The sequence below is a fragment of the Amblyraja radiata genome, chromosome 10 (assembly GCF_010909765.2).
Source record: "Amblyraja radiata isolate CabotCenter1 chromosome 10, sAmbRad1.1.pri, whole genome shotgun sequence".
Lineage (NCBI taxonomy): Eukaryota > Metazoa > Chordata > Chondrichthyes > Rajiformes > Rajidae > Amblyraja > Amblyraja radiata.
In genome coordinates, this window is record NC_045965.1 from 53,145,800 (window position 1) to 53,166,763 (window position 20,964).

The window sequence follows — 20,964 nt, forward strand, 5'->3', positions numbered from 1 at the left end:
GGCTGCGTTGGGGGAGCAGACCCAACGGGTCTGCACTTGGTCTAGTTAGTTATCTAAAACTAGAAATGTTCATACCATTGTGTGGTACACCACTACAATCAGCCTGAAATAGGTTTGACCAGAAACATCGCCTGTCCAGGTTCCCCAGAGATGCTGCCTGACCTGTTGAGTAACTCCAGCACTTGGTACCTTTAATTGCAAGAGACACATAGATACTTGAAACAGCAATAATTTAACTTACTCTGGGTCTAAAGTTTTCAATCCCAGGGGTCCAAGTAGATGATCCTCTACAACTTTTAAAGCTTTCCATGCTTTTTCTGGTGTGAAAAGCTCAGGAGCCTGAAAACATAAAGTAATGATTTTAGTCCAATCATTAAATCTTTAGTTGGTCATTCGTGTAATTTTACACGCCAATACCATGTGAAAGATGGAAGGTGGAAGATTTTACTCGTGACACAATTGAATATGAATGGCACCAATCTTGGTATTTAAAAAGTATATGACAAGAATACAAACGTTAGCCAGAGTTATAAATATGTATATATTTCCTCATAACGTAATGCCCAGTCCTTCCACCAGGGCAACAGGCTGTTAACGGCAAGACTACATGTTTAACAACTTTTAACTTGAAGAGTACAAGATGGCGCTGGAAACGTGGCGATTCTTGTGTACTGCTTCGGTATAGTCTACTAAGTATAACTGTGCCTATGTATAGTAAGAATTTTACTGAGGTGTATGCAAAATGGAATTTCACTGTACCTAGATACACATGAGAATAAAATACCATTGAAGCCTTTAAAACAGTAGTACAAAAACAACAAATATATATTAGACAATAGACAATAGGTGCAGGAGTAGGCCATTCGGCCCTTCGAGCCAGCACCGCCATTTAATGTGATCATGGCTGATCATCCCCAATCAGTACCCCGTTCCCGCCTTCTCCCCATATCCCCTGACTACGCTATCTTTAAGAGCCCTATCTAGCTCTCGCTTGAAAGTATCCAAAGAACCGGCCTCCTCCACCGCCCTCTGAGGCAGAGAATTCCACAGACTCACGACTCTCTGTGAGAAAAAGTGTTTCCTCGTCTCCGTTCTAAATGGCTTACCCCTTATTCTTAAACTGTGGCCCCTGGTTCTGGACTCCCCCAACATCGGGAACATGTTTTCTGCCTCTAGCGTGTCCAAACCCTTAACAATCTTATATGTTTCAATAAGATGCCCTCTCATCCTTCTAAACTCCAGATTGTACAAGCCCAGCCGCTCCATTCTCTCAGCATATAACAGTCCCGCCATCCCGGGAATTAACCTTGTAAACCTACGCTGCACTCCCTCAATAGCAAGAATGTCCTTCCTCAAATTAAGGGACCAAAACTTCACACAATACCCCAGGTGTGGTCTCACTAGGGCTCTGTACAACTGCAGAATTGTTATAAAGGCCAACATGCCATTCACTTTCTTCACTGCCTGCTGTACCTGCATGCTTACTTTCATAGACTGATGAACAAGGACCCCCAGATCCCGTTGTACTTCCCCTTTTCCCAACTTGACGCCATTTAGATAGTAATCTGCCTTCCTGTTTTTGCAACCAAAGTGGATAACCTCACATTTATCCGCATTAAACTTCATCTGCCATGCATCTGCCCACTCCCCCAACCTGTCCAAGTCACCCTGCATTCTCATAGCATCCTCCTCATAGTTCACACTGCCACCCAGCTTTGTGTCATATTCAGGCAAACGTGATCACTTACCACGACCATAGTTATAGGAAAGTTTGGTCTCAGTTGATAATCACACCATGGGCTGGTAGCTCCATAAGTGTCTTTATAAATGTTCTTTTTGTGGACAAAGTTGGGATATTTTTCATTGGGATCATTAGGATCCCCAGAAACAAAGAAGCTCTTTTCAAAGTTGTCTTGTATTTTTTTGTCCCATTCCTCATACGTAATAAATACTTCTTTTCCTGTATAACACAATCAATCTCATTATCCAATATTGCAAGTTAAAGAATATAATTTATAATTCAATTAAAAAAAACATCTTTAAAAAAACACTGCATCACGATTAACATTTCAGCACTGGGACATGTTATGGAGCACTGACCTCAAAGATGATGGTTACTTCAAGTGTTGACATGAGGCTACAATACTACCTGTTGAACTGTTGCAGCCTTTGACTGGAATGGTTAACCAGATTTGACCAGCAGCAAGACTAATTAGGTAGCTAAAATAGTTGGACATTTTCACTTGCGGACTCCTAAATTGGCAAAGCAAATTTCCAGCCTTAAGAGTTCTATAGCCGACGATGATTCGCTCCATTCAGGCAGTGAACAGGAAAATTAGCTGAATACTCTTATAAAAGGAAGTACTTATTCTTTCATGGGACAAGAGACCGCAGATGCTGACATCCCGAGTAAAAAACAAACTCAGCATGACATCTGAGGTGGTGAATGGACAGACGACATTTTGGGTTGGGACCCTCAAGTCTGCTAAGCCTTTATTCAGTACCTTAATTCTATTTACCTGCATTTAGTCTACACTGCTTAACCCTTTGAACATCTTGATCACTACCATAAATATTTAAATCGATCCAGGAGGCAGGATTAACAGAAGTTCCGAAGCATCGAGAGCTTATATGAAGTTTTCTGGTTGAATGTCTACCCCCCCCCACTCCCCACCTCCTGCCCATCCCTCATGCCTAATCTCCCCACTAACACTTCCACCAACTAATTCCTGGCATGAGATGTTGTCCTATTGTGGCCAGCTAAAGAAGCGGAATCTGTAGCCTTTGATGTTCAGAAGAATGAGTCGGCTTACTGAATGTTACAAGATCCTATGGGGACATGATGTTGACGCTTCCACTGCTAGGTGAGCTTCAGACAAGGGGACAGTTGCAGTAGAAGGGGGTGTTCTTTTAAAACTAAGGCATCAGAATTTCATCTCAGAGGGCAGTAAATATCTGGAATTTTTTACCCTGCCGAAATGTGGAGGCTGGATCTTTGAAGGCATTGAAAGAGGAGGTAGATCAAATTTACAAAGATCATGGAATTTAAGGTTGTGATGAAATGGCACAGAAGAATTGCCAAGATCTGGGGCAGATCAGACATGATCATAGTGAATGCCGGGGCAGGTTTAACTGGCTGAATAGCCTGCTACTACTATTTTCTTGAGTTTCCATTCACCATTACCTTTACATTTATGGGTTTTAGACTCCTGTGCTGACTCTATCTAGGCACCAATATTTTGTACACCTCTACAAGTCTGCCTTCAGCCTAACCCTCTCTACAAAACACTTCAGTGCAAGGGTTCCCAACCTGGGGTCAATTTACCCCCAGGGGGGAAATTTGTTGATTCTGGAACTTAAAATAATAATAATGTTAAAAACAGTATTTTAAAATGTCCTCTTTGTCGGTTGCTATATTATGGTAGACGTGTAAACTAAAATTACTGAACAACAGGGTGGGGGTAAATTTACTTTTGAAAAGTTGCCAGGGGTAAACGGGACGAAAAGGTTGGGAACCCCTGCTTCAGTGCAATGATAGCATTCAAGCTGTGGTCCAACTAGTGGCAGCACAGTGGTAGAGCTGCTGCCTTACAGCGCCAGAGACCCGGGTTCGATCCTGAACACGGGTGCTGTCTGAACGGAGTTTGTACGTTCTCCCTGTGACTGTGTGGGTTTTCCCCGGGTGCTCTGGTTTCCCACACTCCAAAGGGTACAGTTTTGTAGGTTAATTAGCTTCGGTAAAATCGGGAATTGTCCCTAGTGTATAGGATAGTGTACGGGGTTGTTCGCTGGTCGGCGCGGACACGGTGTGCCGAAGGGCCAGTTTCCTCACTGTATCTCTAAAGTCTAAACAAAAGTCTTGTGTTGCGAACGTAATAATTCTTAATGTCTATGCCTCAGCTAGCAAAGGAAAACATCCCCAAGGCCTACTTAATTGCCTTACTGACCCACCCTTCCACCTTTAAGTGTCAAGTCAAGAGAGTTTATTGTCATGTGTCCCAGATAGGACAATGAAATTCTTCCTTGCTGCAGCACAACAGAGTATTGTAAGCATAAATATAGAACAGTTCAGTGTGCCTATTTAGCATAGATACATAGCATAGATAGCATAGACCAATATACACACACATAAATAAACAGATAAAGTGCAATAGGCTGTTATAGTTCAGAGTTTGTTTGATGGCGAGTTTAATAACCTGATGGCTGTGGGGAAGTAGCTGTTCCTGAACCTGGATGTACCAGATTCCTGTACCTTCTATCTGACAGTAGCAGAGAGATTAGTGTGTGGCCAGGATGGTGTGGGTCCTTGATGATGTTGGCAGCCTTTTTGAGGCAGCGACTGCGATATAACCCTTCGATGGTGGGGAGGTCAGAGCCGATGATGGACTGGGCAGTGGTCACAACTTTCTGCATTCTTTTCCACTCCTGGACGCTCAAGTTGCCGAACCAAGTCAGCATGCTCTCTACTGTGCACCTGTAGAAGTTCGAGAGAGTCCTCTTTGACATACCGACTCTCCGTAATCTTCTCAGGAAGTAGAGGCGCTGATGTGCTTTCTTTAGAATGTCCGTTAAAAACTCCAGCCAGTTGGTCCGCACAGGTTTTTAGAACACGGCCGGGTATACCATCAGGTCCAGGAGCCTTCCGAGGGTTCACCCCCGCTGAAGGATCTTCTGACATCGGCCTCTGTGACTGTGACTGAAATACACTCCAGAATTTCTCAGCTCCTTTACTCAACTCAGTACTCCCATTTATTATGTATTTCCTCACCGTTTTACACCTCACTGGGAAAATTCCATTTGCACTTTTCCGCCCAGCTGACTAGTAAATTCTGCAGAGATTTGTGCTCTCACCTTTCATCTGTCCCTTGACTCCAGTGTAAGGAAACGAAGATGTTTTGGAAAGTTTCGCCAGCCAGCGAACAGTCGACTTACAAAGGCCAATGATTTCAACTGCAGATCCATCCCTGAAAAAAAATGACGAGATTTCAAATGGTTACTTCATTGTGGAGAAAAGAAACAAAGGAGAAAGTTTATCTAGCTGCAGTTTAAAGGCTTTGATATAGCTAAACAGTTCAAACACTTCACAAAGGAATAAAAGGAAAACAAACTCCAGGCCAAAAGAAATTCAAGGATGCAGCAAGAAAATAAAGTGTTTAATGGGAGAAGATTTAGAGCAATTCAAAGAGCAGAAGGTGGTAGAATACATTTATTAAAGAAATTGCAGTGTGGTGCTTGATGTCGGAACGCAAGGTTGTGATGTTGAAAGAAATGAATGGATGAAGGAATGCTTAAGAGGCACATATTAACGGAGCGGAGAAACGATGGATCAGTAAAGCCATTTCTGGTAATTCACTTGTTTTGACTAAAATGGTAAAATTAATCAGGCAAGAGAACTTCCTCATTTGCACAAGAGAAAACCATTTGAAGAGGTTGGTGTAGTCCACTGTGCCAAAGTCCACAAGACAGGTTGGGAAGGATGTGGAGCCACAGCACACCATGATCACAGCCTAGTCAATGTCAATTGTGACTTTCATTGGGAGCTTCTCAATGGTGGAAATGTAAATATAGAATTGTAAAATTTGAAGAGTGGGGAAGAGCCTTCAAAGTAGGCTGCAGGAGTCATAGAAACATAGAAAATAGGAACGCCATTCGGCCCTTCGAGCTAGCACCAGCGATCAGCTCCAGCTAGCCATTCAATACGAGCATGGCTGATTATCCAAAATCAGTACCCCGTTCCCGCTTTCTCCCCATATCTCTCGATTCCATTAGCCCCAAGAGCTATAAATAACCCTCTTGAATCCATCCAGTGAATTGGCCTCCACTGCCTTCTGTGGCAGAGAATTCCACTGGGTGAAAATGTTTTTCCTCATCTCAGTCCTAAATGGCCTACCACTTATTCTTAAACTGTGACCCCTGATTCTGGACTCCCCCTTTGTGTCGCTCCGGGACACAAAGATGGCCGTGCAAGGAGAGGAGAGGGACGTTGGTTCATTGGAACTTCTCCAGTACATTGAGCGGACTTTGATTAAAGGCGCCAAAAATGGCGGCGCTCGCATGTGTAATATTTGCAAAAAGAATGCCACTGTGCAATTGCATATGTGACAAATAGAGCACCATTGTTCACGGAGATGGACAGGTATTTGTAATACAACAAATGCTAATCATTGGCAAGCAAAGGATGGTTAGAGAAGAGGCAGTTTACAAACACAAAGGTGGTCAAGGCTTTATTTGAGAAAGGCTCAAAATGACAATTGATGGCTGCAGAAAATTGAAATAAAACATTTTACAATTCACGAAAAACAGGTAGGACCACTAATTTATGAAAAATTATTTTCTGTATCAAAATTTGTTCCAAGAGTTTAGAGTGCTAAAATTGTCATGCACACCGACAATAACATTCTAACTTGCTGCAGGTTTACAGGCACATTTTGTAAAACATAACTGGAGCATAATAGAAACATAGAAACATAGAAATTAGGTGCAGGAGTAGGCCATTCGGCCCTTCGAGCCTGCACCGCCATTCAATATGATCATGGCTGATCATCCAACTCAGTATCCCGTACCTGCCTTCTCTCCATACCCTCTGACCCCCTTAGCCACAAGGGCCACATCTAACTCCCTCTTAAATATAGCCAATGAACTGGCCTCGACTACCCTCTGTGGCAGGGAGTTCCAGAGATTCACCACTCTCTGTGTGAAAAAAGTTCTTCTCATCTCGGTTTTAAAGGATTTCCCCCTTATCCTTAAGCTGTGACCCCTTGTCCTGGACTTCCCCAACATCGGGAGCAATCTTCCTGCATCTAGCCTGTCCAACCCCTTAAGAATTTTGTAAGTTTCTATAAGATCCCCTCTCAATCTCCTAAATTCTAGAGAGTATAAACCAAGTCTATCCAGTCTTTCTTCATAAGACAGTCCTGACATCCCAGGAATCAGTCTGGTGAACCTTCTCTGCACTCCCTCTATGGCAATAATGTCCTTCCTCAGATTTGGAGACCAAAACTGTACGCAATACTCCAGGTGTGGTCTCACCAAGACCCTGTACAACTGCAGTAGAACCTCCCTGCTCCTATACTCAAATCCTTTTGCTATGAAAGCTAACATACCATTCGCTTTCTTCACTGCCTGCTGCACCTGCATGCCCACTTTCAATGACTGGTGTACCATGACACCCAGGTCTCGCTGCATCTCCCCTTTTCCTAGTCGGCCACCATTTAGTCAAAAATATAAGACTAAATTGCTATCAAACCTTATAATATAGAAACATAGAAAATAGGTGCAGGAGGAGGCCATTTGGCCCTTCGAGCCAGCACCGCCATTCATTGTGATCATGGCTGATTATCCACAATCAGTAAGCCGTGCCTGTCTTCTCGCCATCCCTCGATTCCGTTAGCCCCTAGAGCTCTATCTAACTCTTTTAAATTTATCCTGTGAATTGGCCTCTACTGTCTTCTGTGGCAGAGAATTCCACAAATTCACAACTCTCTGGATTTAGATTCTGGAGTAGTTCCTGAGGATTGGCGGGTAGCAAACGTAACCCCACTTTTTAAGAAGGGAGGGAGAGAGAAAACGGGGAATTACAGACCAGTTAGTCTAACATCGGTAGTGGGGAAACTGCTAGAGTCAGTTATTAAAGATGGGATAGCAGCACATTTGGAAAGTGGTGAAATCATTGGACAAAGTCAGCATGGATTTACAAAAGGTAAATCATGTCTGACGAATCTTATAGAATTTTTCGAGGATGTAACTAGTAGCGTGGATAGGGGAGAACCAGTGGATGTGGTGTATCTGGACTTCCAGAAGGCTTTCGACAAGGTCCCACATAAGAGATTAGTTTACAAACTTAAAGCACACGGCATTGGGGGTTCAGTATTGATGTGGATAGAGAACTGGCTGGCAAACAGGAAGCAAAGAGTAGGAGTAAACGGGTCCTTTTCACAATGGCAGGCAGTGACTAGTGGGGTACCGCAAGGCTCAGTGCTGGGACCCCAGCTATTTACAATATATATTAATGATCTGGATGAGGGAATTGAAGGCAATATCTCCAAGTTTGCGGATGACACTAAGCTTGGGGGCAGTGTTAGCTGTGAGGAGGATGCTAGGAGACTGCAAGGTGACTTGGATAGGCTGGGTGAGTGGGCAAATGTTTGGCAGATGCAGTATAATGTGGATAAATGTGAGGTTATCCATTTTGGTGGCAAAAACATGAAAGCAGACTATTATCTAAATGGTGGCCGACTAGGAAAAGGGGAGATGCAGCGAGACCTGGGTGTCATGGTACACCAGTCATTGAAAGTGGGCATGCAGGTGCAGCAGGCAGTGAAGAAAGCGAATGGTATGTTAGCTTTCATAGCAAAAGGATTTGAGTATAGGAGCAGGGAGGTTCTACTGCAGTTGTACAGGGTCTTGGTGAGACCACACCTGGAGTATTGCGTACAGTTTTGGTCTCCAAATCTGAGGAAGGACATTATTGCCATAGAGGGAGTGCAGAGAAGGTTCACCAGACTGATTCCTGGGATGTCAGGACTGTCTTATGAAGAAAGACTGGATAGACTTGGTTTATACTCTCTAGAATTTAGGAGATTGAGAGGGGATCTTATAGAAACTTACAAAATTCTTAAGGGGTTGGACAGGCTAGATGCAGGAAGATTGCTCCCGATGTTGGGGAAGTCCAGGACAAGGGGTCACAGCTTAAGGATAAGGGGGAAATCCTTTAAAACCGAGATGAGGAGAACTTTTTTCACACAGAGAGTGGTGAATCTCTGGAACTCCCTGCCACAGAAGGTAGTCGAGGCCAGTTCATTGGCTATATTTAAGAGGGAGTTAGATGTGGCCCTTGTGGCTAAGGGGATCAGAGGGTATGGAGAGAAGGCAGGTACGGGATACTGAGTTGGATGATCAGCCATGATCATATTGAATGGCGGTGCAGGCTCGAAGGGCCGAATGGCCTACTCCTGCACCTAATTTCTATGTTTCTATGTTTCTCTGATTGGAATAGTTTTTTTTCTCATCTCAGTTTTAAATAGCCTCCCCTTTATTCTTAGACTGTGGCCCCTGGTTCTGGACTCCCCCAACATTGGGAACATTTTTCCTGCATCTAGCTTGTCCAGTTCTTTTATAATTTTATACGTTTCTATAAGATCCCCTCTCATCCTAAATTCCAGTGAATACAAGCCCAGTCTTTCCACATATGACAGTCCCGCCATCCCGGGGATTAACCTTGTGAACCTACGCTGCACTGCCTCAATAGCAAGGATGTCCTTCCTCAAATTAGGAGAACAAAACTGCACACAATACTCCAGATGTGGTCTCACCAGGGCCCTGTACAACTGCAGAAGGACCTCTTTACTCCTATACTCAAATCCTCTCATTATGAAGGCCAACATGCCATTAGATTTCTTCACTGCCTGCTGTACCTGCATGTGTACTTTCAGTGACTGGTGTATAAGGGCACTCAGGTCTCGTTGCACTTCCCTTTTTTCTAATCCGACACCAATGAGATATTAATCTGCCTCCTTGTTCTTGGACCCAAAGTGGATAACCTCACATTTATCTATATTATACTGCATCTGCCATGTATCTGCCCACACTCAACCTGTCCAAGTCACCCTGCAACCTCCTAGCATCCTCTTTGCAGTTCACACTGCCACCCAGCTTTGTGTTATCTGCAAATTTGCTAGTGTTACTTTTAATTCCATCATCTAAATCATTAATATACATTGTAAATAGTTGTAGCCACAGCACTGAGACTTGCGGCACTCCACTTGCCACTGCCTGCCATTCTGACAGTGACCCGTTTATTCCTACTCCGTTTCCTATCTGCCAAACAATTCTCCATCCATGTCAATACCGTACCCCCAATACCACGTGCTCTAGTTTTGTCCACTAATCTCCTGTGTGGGACTTTATCAAAAGCTTTCTGAAAGTCCAGATACACTATATCCACTGGCTCTCATTCATCCATATTACTTGTCACATCCTCAAAAAATTCCAGATTAATCAAGCAGGATTTCCCCTTCATAAATCCATGCTGACTTGGACCAATCCTTTTACTGCTATCCAAATGAGCCGTTATTATTTCTTTAATAATTGACTCCAGCATCTTCCCCACCACCGATGTCAGGATAACTGGTCTATAATTCCCCATTTCTTTCTCGCTCCTTTCTTGAAAAGTGGGATAACATTGGCTACCCTCCAATCCACAGGAACTGATCCTGAATCTATAGAACATTGGAAAATGATCACCAATGCATCCATGATTTCTAGAGACACCTTGAGTACCCTGGGATGGAGACCATCAGGCCCTGGGAATTTATCAGCCTTCAGTCCCATCCATCTACCCAATACTATTTCTCGCCTAATGCAAATTTCATTCAGTTCCTCTGTCTCTCTAGATCCTCTGTCCCCTAGTACACCTGGGAGATTGGTTCTGTCTTGACTAAGGAAGACACAAACCAAGTACCTGTTCAACTCTTCTGCCATTTCCTAGTTCCCCATAATAATTTCACCTGTTTCTGCCTTCAAGGGACCCACATTTGTCTCTGCTAATCTTTTTCTCTTAACACTTAAATAAGCTTTTCCTATCCTTCTTTATATTCTTGGCCAGCTTACCCTCGTACTTCATCTTTTCACCCCATATTGCCCTTTTTGTTACCTTCTGTTGTCCTTTGAATGTTTCCCAATCCTCTGGCTTCCCGCTACTCTTTGCTGTGTTATACACCTTTTCTTTTAATTTTATTCCATCCCTAACTTCCCTTGTCAGCCGCGGTTGCCTCTTGCTCCCCTTAGAATCTTTCTTCATCTTTGGAATGAAATGATCCTGCATCTTCTGGATTAAATCTGGTTCATTGGACAACACTAAATCTAGAATTGCCTTCTCTCTGGTAGGCTCCAGTACAAGCTGCTCTAAGAATCCCCCCAGGAGGCACTCTACAAACTCCCTTTCTTGGAGTTCAGAACCAACCTTATTTTCCCAGTCTACCTGCATATTGAAATCTCCCATAACCACAGTGGCATTACCTTCATTACATGCCAAATTTAACTCCTGCTACAACTTGCACCCTATATCCAGGCTACTGTTTGGGGGCCTGTAGATAACTCCTTACCTTTACAATTCCTCAATTCTATCCACAGCGACTCTACATTGTCAGTCCCTACGTCACAGCTCACAAGGGACTGAATTTCATCCCTCACCAACGGAGCTACCCCACCTGCCTGTCCTTTCTGTAGGACATATAACCCTGAATATTCAGTTCCCAGTCCCGATCCTCCCGCAGCCATGTCTCTGTAATCCCCACAATGTCGTATCCACCAACCTCTTATACTTTGTGCATTCATATATACTTTTAATCCATTACTCATCTCACCTTTCTCATCGATCCCTATTTCACTTGGCCATACTCTCATACTATCCCTTCGTGAGCTTTCTGTCCCGTTAATTCTGGTGTCTTTCTTAACTTTTCCTATACTCTCTTTCCCTTCAACCATACTTGTATTTCCAATTTGTCTCCTCCCCCCCACTATTTAATTGGGGGGGGGAGGAGACACCCGTGCAGCAGTGGCAAACCTGCCTGCCAGAATGCTGGTCCCCCACCTGATCAGGTGCAACCCGTCCCTTTTGTACAATTCCCAATAATGTTGTACAATAATATTGTATTAAAAAGTTCAAAAATAGTTTGTTAAAAACAAAATTAAACTTTCTTTGGTTTTGAACAGTTTTTCTTTCCAGTTGATTTTACTGATATTCTTACCGTGGTGTGGCTGGAACTCCTCTATTTTGAGCCATGTCGCTCTCCCCCATGTTATCCATCCAGGTACCACAGTTGTACCGATGTCCACCAAACACAAAACCCGTTTCTAGATCCACCCCAAAAGAAACATTGAAACCTAGAAGGAAAATAAACTCAGTCATGGCATGTACAATTCATAAGTTGTAGGGGTCAGAATTAGGCCAATCGGCCCACCAAGTCTACTCTGCTATTCAATCATGGCTGATCGATCTTTCCCCCTCAACCCCATTCTCCCACCTTCTCCCCATAACCCACGACACCTTTACCACTGATTATCGATTCAAAAATGACTTGATTTATTTGTAGTAGAATATAGGTATTGCTTAAATACCTTCATCTCTCATGCGCGTGTCCATATGAGGTCCAGCATTTCTTTCTCTGTACTCTACACCTTCCACGTGGCGCTGCAAGGCTTCCTGCATCACTTCATATAGTGGTTGCTCCTGACACACAACATTTAAAAATGCACCCATTAAAATATTTAGAAAATAATACTGTAACACCACCTAAATTGTGACGATGGCAAATGACATATTTGCTTATCTGAGCATTCTACTACTATGTGCTGGTCAGGCACCATCACTAGAGAACATGGGTAGGTGACATTTTGGGTCACGACCCTTCTTTAGGTTTACTGTAGGGATTCATTTTCCCATTCTTGATCTCCGGTATTCTTGATCAATGGTAGATACCCATGTAGAATAGACAAAAATGCTGGAGAAACTCAGTGGGTGAGGCAGCATCTATGGAGCGAAAGAAATAGGCAACGTTTCGGGTCGAAACCCTTCTTCAGACCCATGTAAGATATCTTTTTAACTGGGACGCACATTACATGGCAACAGAGATCCTGACAAAGCCAAATGACAAAGGGTAAGATAATCGGAGACAAAAAGAGTCAGAAGAAGGGTCCCGACCCGAAATGTCACCTATCCATGTTATCCAAGGATGCTGCCTGACCGGCTGAGTTACTCCAGCACTTTTGCCTTTCCTTGGTAATTCAGCATCAGCAGTTTCTTATTTCTATACTCTAAGATGATTGGGGACCAAGTTCTGATCCACAGACTTAGCACACAGGGAACAGACTCTGACTGTGTACACTTACATGGGCATGATCCTGCCTTTCTTATGCCATGTCCCACCACAACCTTAACATTCTACTCCTATCTCTCCTCCCAGTCTCCCCCCTCTCGGTTCTATTACAACACACACACAATCAATTTTTATGAAATTAAACTTAATTCTAACCACGTCAAATTCTGACAGGGAAGATTAAGATAAACTAATAAATGAAACATCTTGAAGTAACTATGCATCAAAACTAAACTTGGTATTCACAAGAATGTGTGTTCAGAAGTATAATATTTAAAAAAAAAAAAAAAAAAAAAATTATTTAGGACAAAGTAAACAATTACCACAGTGCCTGGAGCAAGGGCTGGAGAATGGTCAGTTGGATATAGTCGAGAGACTGCACATTTGAGAATATCCTCTCCATTCTCAACTGAGGTGCAGAAATCTTGAATGCATTGAAGCCACCACCAGACAGCATCTCTACAATTATATCGTGCATATATTCCATGTCCAAGCAAATTTGGAATTAGACCATGTCGCAGAGTACTTGCGAACGATAGGATTATATTCCTGTAATCAAAGGAAGTAATCTATAAATAGAAATAATTGTTTTTTTCTCTTGAAAGGATGTATCTACTTTACAGTCATGTTAACACACAAACCATCCAGGAGAGTCTTACTTTATATTAGTACCTGTACTTAGACCACATCCCACTTCTTGATAGATAAGGAACTTGCTTACCTGCTTGATAGATAAGGAAATTCTGAGCTTGCTTCAGATGACTAACTTATACAAGCTTGTAATAGATATGTTGAAAAGCAATATAATAACGAGAATAATAACGAGATATATCACCACTTCCTCTGTCACCCAGGCAATTGGCCATTCCATTACAATATTTTGCTTTAAACTTGTATTCTCAGCATCTTTAAAAGATCAATAAGCCAAATCTACTAAATGTTTGTTATTCTGCAATAATTTGTTTATTTTGTTAATTCATTTAATTTTCATTTATGAGTACAGGTACCTACTAAGAGTGTTGTAAACAAATCCATCAACAATCTTTCCTGGCTATGTTAATTGTTCTAAATCTGAAATGTTCTCTTGAACAGCACTGCCTAAAGGGCCTGTCCCACCAGCATGCGATAGCATATGCATCTAGCGCGACCAAACGTGGTCGCTTGAGGCGTACATCGCGCGGGGCTCCAAAAATCTTGCACTGTCCGAAAATCCCACGTGACAACGGCCTGTCGGCCCGCAGCCGCATTGAGGCCGTACGCAGCGCCTCGACAGGCGTACGCAGCGTGGCGTTGCGCGATGACATCACCGCCCGGCATGTCGTTGCATGATGATGTCACCACCCGACGCCGTGCGACGTCCAAATTCAGTCGGCCCTCCTCCTGCCCAGCTGATTGGTGAGTATTATGTCGGGACCAGCCCCGCACAACTCCACACTCCTCCACGGTTTGAATTGGGACCGGCCCTGCGAGGCCGTAAGCCTCAAGCGACCACGTTTGGTCGCGCTAGACGCATGCAATCGCATGCTGGTGGGACAGGCCCTTAACACTCCTGACACTGCAGTTTAGGACGATTGAAGTTGACATTTGTTTAGATTTAGAATTGTACAAGTAATGTCCGACAGTCAAAATGTACAGCAAGGTGGTCTAATCTAAAGAGTATATCTTGCTTTCTAAGAGGAATCCAAACTGGTTATCAGAACAAAAAAGCAGAAACAAAAAAATGTCATTGATAGAGTCACAGATTAATACAGTGCGGAACAGGCCCTTCGGCTCAACTCGCCCACACTGGCCAACAATGTCCCAGCTACCCTAGTCACACTTGCCTGCGCTTGGTCCATAACCCTCCAAACCTGTCCTATCCATGTACCTGTCCAACTGTTTCTTAAACAATGGGATAGTCCCAGCCTCGATGACCTCCTCTGGCAACTTGTCCCATACACCCACCACCCTCTGTGTAAAAAAGTTACCCCTTGGATGCCTATTAAATATTTTCCCCTTCACCTTGAACCTGTGCCCTCTGGTTCTCGATTCCCCTACTCTGAGTAAAAGACACTGTGCATCTAGCCAATCTATTCCTCTCATGATTTTGTATACCTCCATAAGATCTCCCTTCATCCTCCTAAGCTCCATGGAATAGAGGCCCAGCCTACTCAACCTCTCCCTATAGCTTGCACCCTCTAGTCCTGGCAACATTCTCGTAAATCTTTTCTGAACCCTTTCAAGCTTAACAATATCTTTCCTATAGCACGGTGCCCAAAACTGGACACAATATTCTAAATACGGTCTCACCAACGTCTTATACAACTATACAACATGACCTCACAACTTCTATACTCAATACTCTGACTGATGAAGGCCAAAGTGCCAAAAGCCTTTTGACCACATAATCTACCTGCGACTCGACCTTCATGGAACCATGCACTTGTACTGCTAGATTCCTCTGCTCTACAACACTACCCAGAGGCCTACCATTTACTGTGTAGGTTCTGTCCTTGTTCGACGTCCCAAAATGCACCACTTGACACTTCTCTGCATTAAATTCCATCAACCATTCCTCCGCCCACCTGGCCAATCGATCCAGATCCTGCTGCAATCGTTCACAGCCATATTCACTATCTGCAAAACCACTAACTTTTGTATCATCAGCAAACTTGCTAATCTTGCCCTGTATGTTCTCATCCAAATCTTTGATGTAGATAACAAACAGTAACGGGCCCAGCACCGAACCCTGTGGCACACCACTGGTCACAGGTCTCCATTCTGAGAAGCAACCTTCCACCACCACACTCGGCTTCCTTCCATGGAGCCAATTTGCTATCCATTCAGCTATCACTCCTTGGATTCCATGAGATCTAACCTTCCAGAGCAGCCTAACATGCGGCACCTTGTCAAACGCCTTACTAAAGTCCATGTACACATCTACCTTCATCAACCTTTTTGCTCAAGTCTTCAAAAAAAAAAACAGATTTGTGAGACACGATCTCCCACTGTGGTGACTGTCTCTAATCAGCCCTCGCCCATCCAAATGCCTGTATATCTAGCCCTCAGAATACTCTTCAGTAACTTATCAACTACAGATCTTAAGCTCACCACCTTATTGTTCCCAGCATTTCCGCTGCAGCCCTTCTTGAAAAGATGCACAACATTTGCCACCCTCCAATCCTCTGCCACCTCTCCTGCATTTAAGGACGACTCATAAATTTCAAGCTGCTGCTTCACATGATCAGAATAGATTTTTCCGGGTACAAATGATCTAGGGAAATGAGTTTAGTGCAGATGGTTTTAATAATGGGCATGAGACTAGCACAAGGGGTGGCACAGTGGTAGAGCTACTGCTTCACAGTGCCAGAGGCCCTGACCTCAGGTGCTGTCTGTGTGGAGTTTGCACGTTCGCCCTGTGATTGCATAAGCTTTCTCGGGGTACTCTGGTTTCCTCTGCGCATCACAAAGACGAGCAGGTTCATAGTTTAATTGGCCTCTGTAATTTGCTTCTAGTGTGTAGGGAGTGGGTGAGAAAACAGGATAACAGTACGAACAAGCGATTGACGGTCAGTGTGGACTCGGTGGGCCAAAGAGCTGGTTTCCGTGCTGTATCCTTAAACTAAAAATGTGAAAAACTACCCCTTCGGCGTTGATATCATCCAGGATTCTATGACACGTTTGCTTCTTACCTAGCTTCTGGTGCACGTCCTGTCACCAGCAGCAGTCCTTTGAGAGAAATGAAGGTATCTCTACCCCAACAGCGGAATAAACCAGCAGCAAAATGTGGCAGCCCTTAATAGAAATGTAAAAATCCAAATTAGAAGAAGAGTTGAAATGAAAAAACGAAATGGCAGAATTGCTTTTTCAGCATAACAATACAAATGACCTTTATACTGCAATGTTTAAAAGGCATCCTTGGTAACTGATAAATTCTGCACAATGTGGATGGAATGGAGATTATTTTTAAAATAAGAGGCAGATTGCAGAGTTAAAAACGATACTCGAGAGACAATTTTATTTTGTAAAATGTTGTCGAACTTTGTTATAGAGGGTACAAAACCAAGTAAATCCAACAGATAAAGATTATTCACAGTATGACTTTAAAAAAAAAAAGTATCACGGTTTTCTTAAAAAGGAAGGTAATTTTTCTGGTTCACCGATCCTTTAAGTGCAGTTTTGGAGATTATATTGGAATATTTATGGTGAAATTTGCGTTAAATCAAAACATCTGAGGGAAGTTGTGCTGACTTACCAGCTGCTAATGAAGGACAACATTGCTCCTTCTCACTGGTGATATAATTCAGTCTGTAGGGAACACCTTTCAGGGAAGGTGAAAGTTGGGGAAGTGCAGGAAATCGCCCAATTCCGCACATCTGTATTGAAGCCAAACCAAGCTGCTTCACAAACGTCGAGCCATTCTGGACAAAGCTAGGAGAAAATGACAAAGGAAAAAATCATAGAACTAACATCTTATCAAAATGTTTTTGCTAGTAATTGTTCACTCGTCCATCCAAATATCCCAGCTTCTCACCGTCTTATCAAAATAAAATGTATATTTGAACCAAGTGTGGATGGTAACCGAATGGAAATAGGACTCATCACATTTCACCAATCATATAATCTTTCTTTTACCTTTATTTTATTTGTACTCTTGGTTTTGTTCAGAGATACAGCTCGGAAATAGGCCCTTCGGCCCACAGAGTCCGTGCTGACCAGCGATCCCCACACCCTAACACTACCCAACACACACTAGGGACAATGTACAATTTTACTAAGCCAATTTACCTACAAACCAGTACATCTTTGGATTGTGCAAAGAAATCGGAGATCCCGGAGAAAACCAGCTCGGTCACCGGGTGAACGCATTAACTCTGTACAGAAAGCACCCGAGGTCAGGATCGAACCCGGGTTTCTGGCGCTGTAAGGCAACAACTCTACTGCTGTGCCACCCGGTCGGTGGTCTATTTCTAAATTATTTAATAGGTTACCGTCAATTGTATGCACTTGCTAATCCCACACAAGCAACCTTTTATTGAGACTCCATGCACACCAATTATTAATTTTTTGGGGGATCTGAACATCACTGGCAACACCCTATATTCATCGCCCATCCCCAAATGCTCTCCTGACTGTTGCATGACCATTTTGTAGGAGAGATCATAAGGTCATGTGATAGGAGTAGAATTAGGTCATTCCGCCCATCAATTCTACTCCGCCATTCAATCACGACTCATCTATCTCTCCCTCCTGACCCCAATCTCCTGCCTTCTCCTCATAACCTCCGATACCTGTACTAATCAAGAATCTATCTATCCCTGCCTTAAAAATATCCACCGATTTGGTCTCCACAGCCTTCTGAGGCAAAGAATTCCACAGATTCACCACCCTCTGATTATAGAAATTTCTCTTCATCTCCTTCCTAAAAGAACGTCTTTTAATTCTGAGGCCACGACCTCTAGTCCTAGACTCTCTCACGTGGAAACATCCTCTCCACATCTACTCTATCCAAGCCTTTCACTATTCTCTATGCTTCAATGAGGTCCCCCTAAACTCCAGCGAGTACAGGCACAGTGCCAACAAACGCTCATCATAGATTAACCAACTTATTCCTGGGATCAGTCTTGTAAACCTCCTCTGGACCCTCTCCAGAGCCAGCATTCTTCCTCAGATCTGGTGCCCAAAATTGCTCACAAAATTCCAAATACGGCCTTACCAATGCCTTATAGAGCCTCAGCATTACATCCCTGTTTTTGTATAGAAGCCTTCTTGAAATTAATGCTAGCATTGAGTTTCTTTACTACCGATTCGACCTTGCAGATTAACCTTTTGGGGAACCTGCAACAACACTCCCAAGTCCCTTTGCACCTCCGATTTCTGGATTCTCTCCCTTTTTAGAAAAAGGTCTACGCCTTTACTCCTACTACCAAAAAGCATGACTCCACACTTTGCTTGGCTATATTCCATCTGCCACTTCTCTGCCCACTCCCTCAACCTGTCCAAGTCTTTCTGCAGAGTTCCTGCTTTCTCTAAACTACCTGCCCTTCTACCTATTTTCATATAAATCGCAAACTTGGCCACAAAGCCTTCAATCCCCTCGTCCAATCAATAATATACAAGATGAAGAGCAGTGGCCCCAGCACCGACCCCTGCGGAAATCTGCTAGTCACCGCTACCAGTAAAAGCCCCCTTTATTGCCACTCTTTGGCTTCTGCCCTCCAGCCTACCTGCTATCCATGCTAGATCTGCCCTTTGATACCATGGGCTCTCATCTCCTTAGCAGCCTCACATATGGCACCACACTTTAGATTCAACCACATTATGGGTTTTGGGGTCACATCTATGCCAGACTGGGTGAGGACAGCAGATTCCCTGCCTCGAAGGGGATAAGTGAACCAAATGGGGTTTTACTGCAATGTGGTCTTTTTTATGCTCACTCTTACTTATCATGTAACTTACTTATCTTACCATTTTATTAATGGAATTTAAATTTCTACTGCTGCAAAGGAGGAATTTGAAGTTGGAGTCTATGGATTGTTAGTCCAGGACTCTGAACTACCAGCTCAGTAACTCAGTAGTTTTATCACCCTCATATCATATAAAATGCTATCGACCATCTCAAAACTTTAATCAAATGTGACTCACTCTAAAATCCATAGCAATTCTCTGATTAGATTATACTTGTCCAAGCGGTTAATCAATGCCTGGACTGATAAGATTCAAGCAATTTCCATAATTTACAGTGCCCTCCATAATGTTTGGGACAAAGGTCCATCGTTTATTTATTTGCCTCTGTACTCCACAATTTGAGATTTGTAATAGAAAAAAAAAATCACATGTGGTTAAAGGCACACGTTGTCAGATTTTATTAAAGGACATTTTTATACATTTTGGTTTCACCGTGTAGAAATTACAGTAGTATTTATACATAGTCCCCCCATTTCAGGGCACCATAATGTTTGGGGCACATGGCTTCACAGGTCTTTGTAATTGCCTAGGAGTGTTTAATTGCCTCCTTGATGCAGGTGTAAGAGAGCTCTCAGCACCTAGTCTTTCCTCCAGTCTTTCCATCACCTTTGAAAACTTTTATTGCTGTTTATCAACATGAGGACCAAAGTTGTACCAATGAAAATCAATTAAGCCATTATGAGACTGAGAAACAAGAATAAATCTGTTAGAGACATCAGCCAAACTTTAGGCTCACCAAAATCAACTGTTTGAAACATCATTAAGAAGAAAGAGAGCACTGGTGAGCTTATTAATCACAAAGGGATTGGCAGGCCAAGGAAGACCTCCGCAGCTGATGACAGAAGAATTCTCTATATAATAAAGACAAATCCCCAAACACCTGTCCGACACATCAGAAACACTCTTCAGGAGTCATGTGTTAATTGGTCAATGAACACTGTTCGCAGAAGACTTCATGAACAGAAATAAAGGCTACAATGCAAGATACAAACCACTGGTTAACCGCAAAAATAAGATGGCCAGGTTAGTTTGCCAAGAAGTACAGTGCATTCAGAAAGCATTCAGACCCCTTCACTTTTTCCACATTGTTATGTTACAGCATTATTTTTAAATGGATTAAATTATTTTTTTTAATCTTCAAACTACACATAATACACCAGAATGAAGAAGCGAAAACAGGTGTTTAGAAATTTTTGCAAAGTGATTAAAAAGAAATAACTGAAATATCACATTTACATAAGTATTCAGACCCTTTGCTATGACACTCAAAATTGAGCTTAGGTTCATCCTGTTTCCATTGATTATCTTTGAGATGTTTCTACAACTTGAAGGGCCTTGGTCAGGGAGGTAACCAAGAATCCGATAGTCACTTCGACAGAGCTCTAGAGTTCCTCTGTGGAGATGGGAGAACCTTCCAGAAGGACAACTATATCAGCAGCACTCCACAAATCAGGCCTTTATGGTAGTGGCCAGAAGGAAGCCACTCCTCAGTAAAAGGCACATGACAGTCCGCTTGGAGTTTGCCAAAAGGCACCTATAGGACTCTCAGACCATGAGAAACAAGATTTTCTGGTCTGATGAAACCAAGATTGAACTCTTTGGCCTGAATGCCAAATGTCACGTCTGGAGGAAACCAGGCACT

The 20,964-nt window shown here is 43.0% G+C and overlaps 1 protein-coding gene across 3 annotated transcripts in view; it reads right to left on the reverse strand.

Annotated features, from left to right (window-relative positions):
* agl (amylo-alpha-1, 6-glucosidase, 4-alpha-glucanotransferase) overlaps positions 1–20,964 on the reverse strand; it is an 88,903-nt gene that overhangs the window by 7,457 nt on the left and 60,482 nt on the right. For all 3 annotated transcript variants that reach the window (XM_033028868.1, XM_033028870.1, XM_033028869.1), the window contains exons 24-31: positions 17,110–17,285; positions 16,547–16,649; positions 13,199–13,424; positions 12,118–12,229; positions 11,748–11,883; positions 4,852–4,964; positions 1,749–1,960; positions 242–339 (exon numbers count right to left, since the gene is read on the reverse strand). In XM_033028868.1, coding sequence (XP_032884759.1) covers positions 242–339; positions 1,749–1,960; positions 4,852–4,964; positions 11,748–11,883; positions 12,118–12,229; positions 13,199–13,424; positions 16,547–16,649; positions 17,110–17,285 — 1,176 coding nt within the window. The remainder of the gene's footprint in view (positions 1–241; positions 340–1,748; positions 1,961–4,851; positions 4,965–11,747; positions 11,884–12,117; positions 12,230–13,198; positions 13,425–16,546; positions 16,650–17,109; positions 17,286–20,964) is intronic.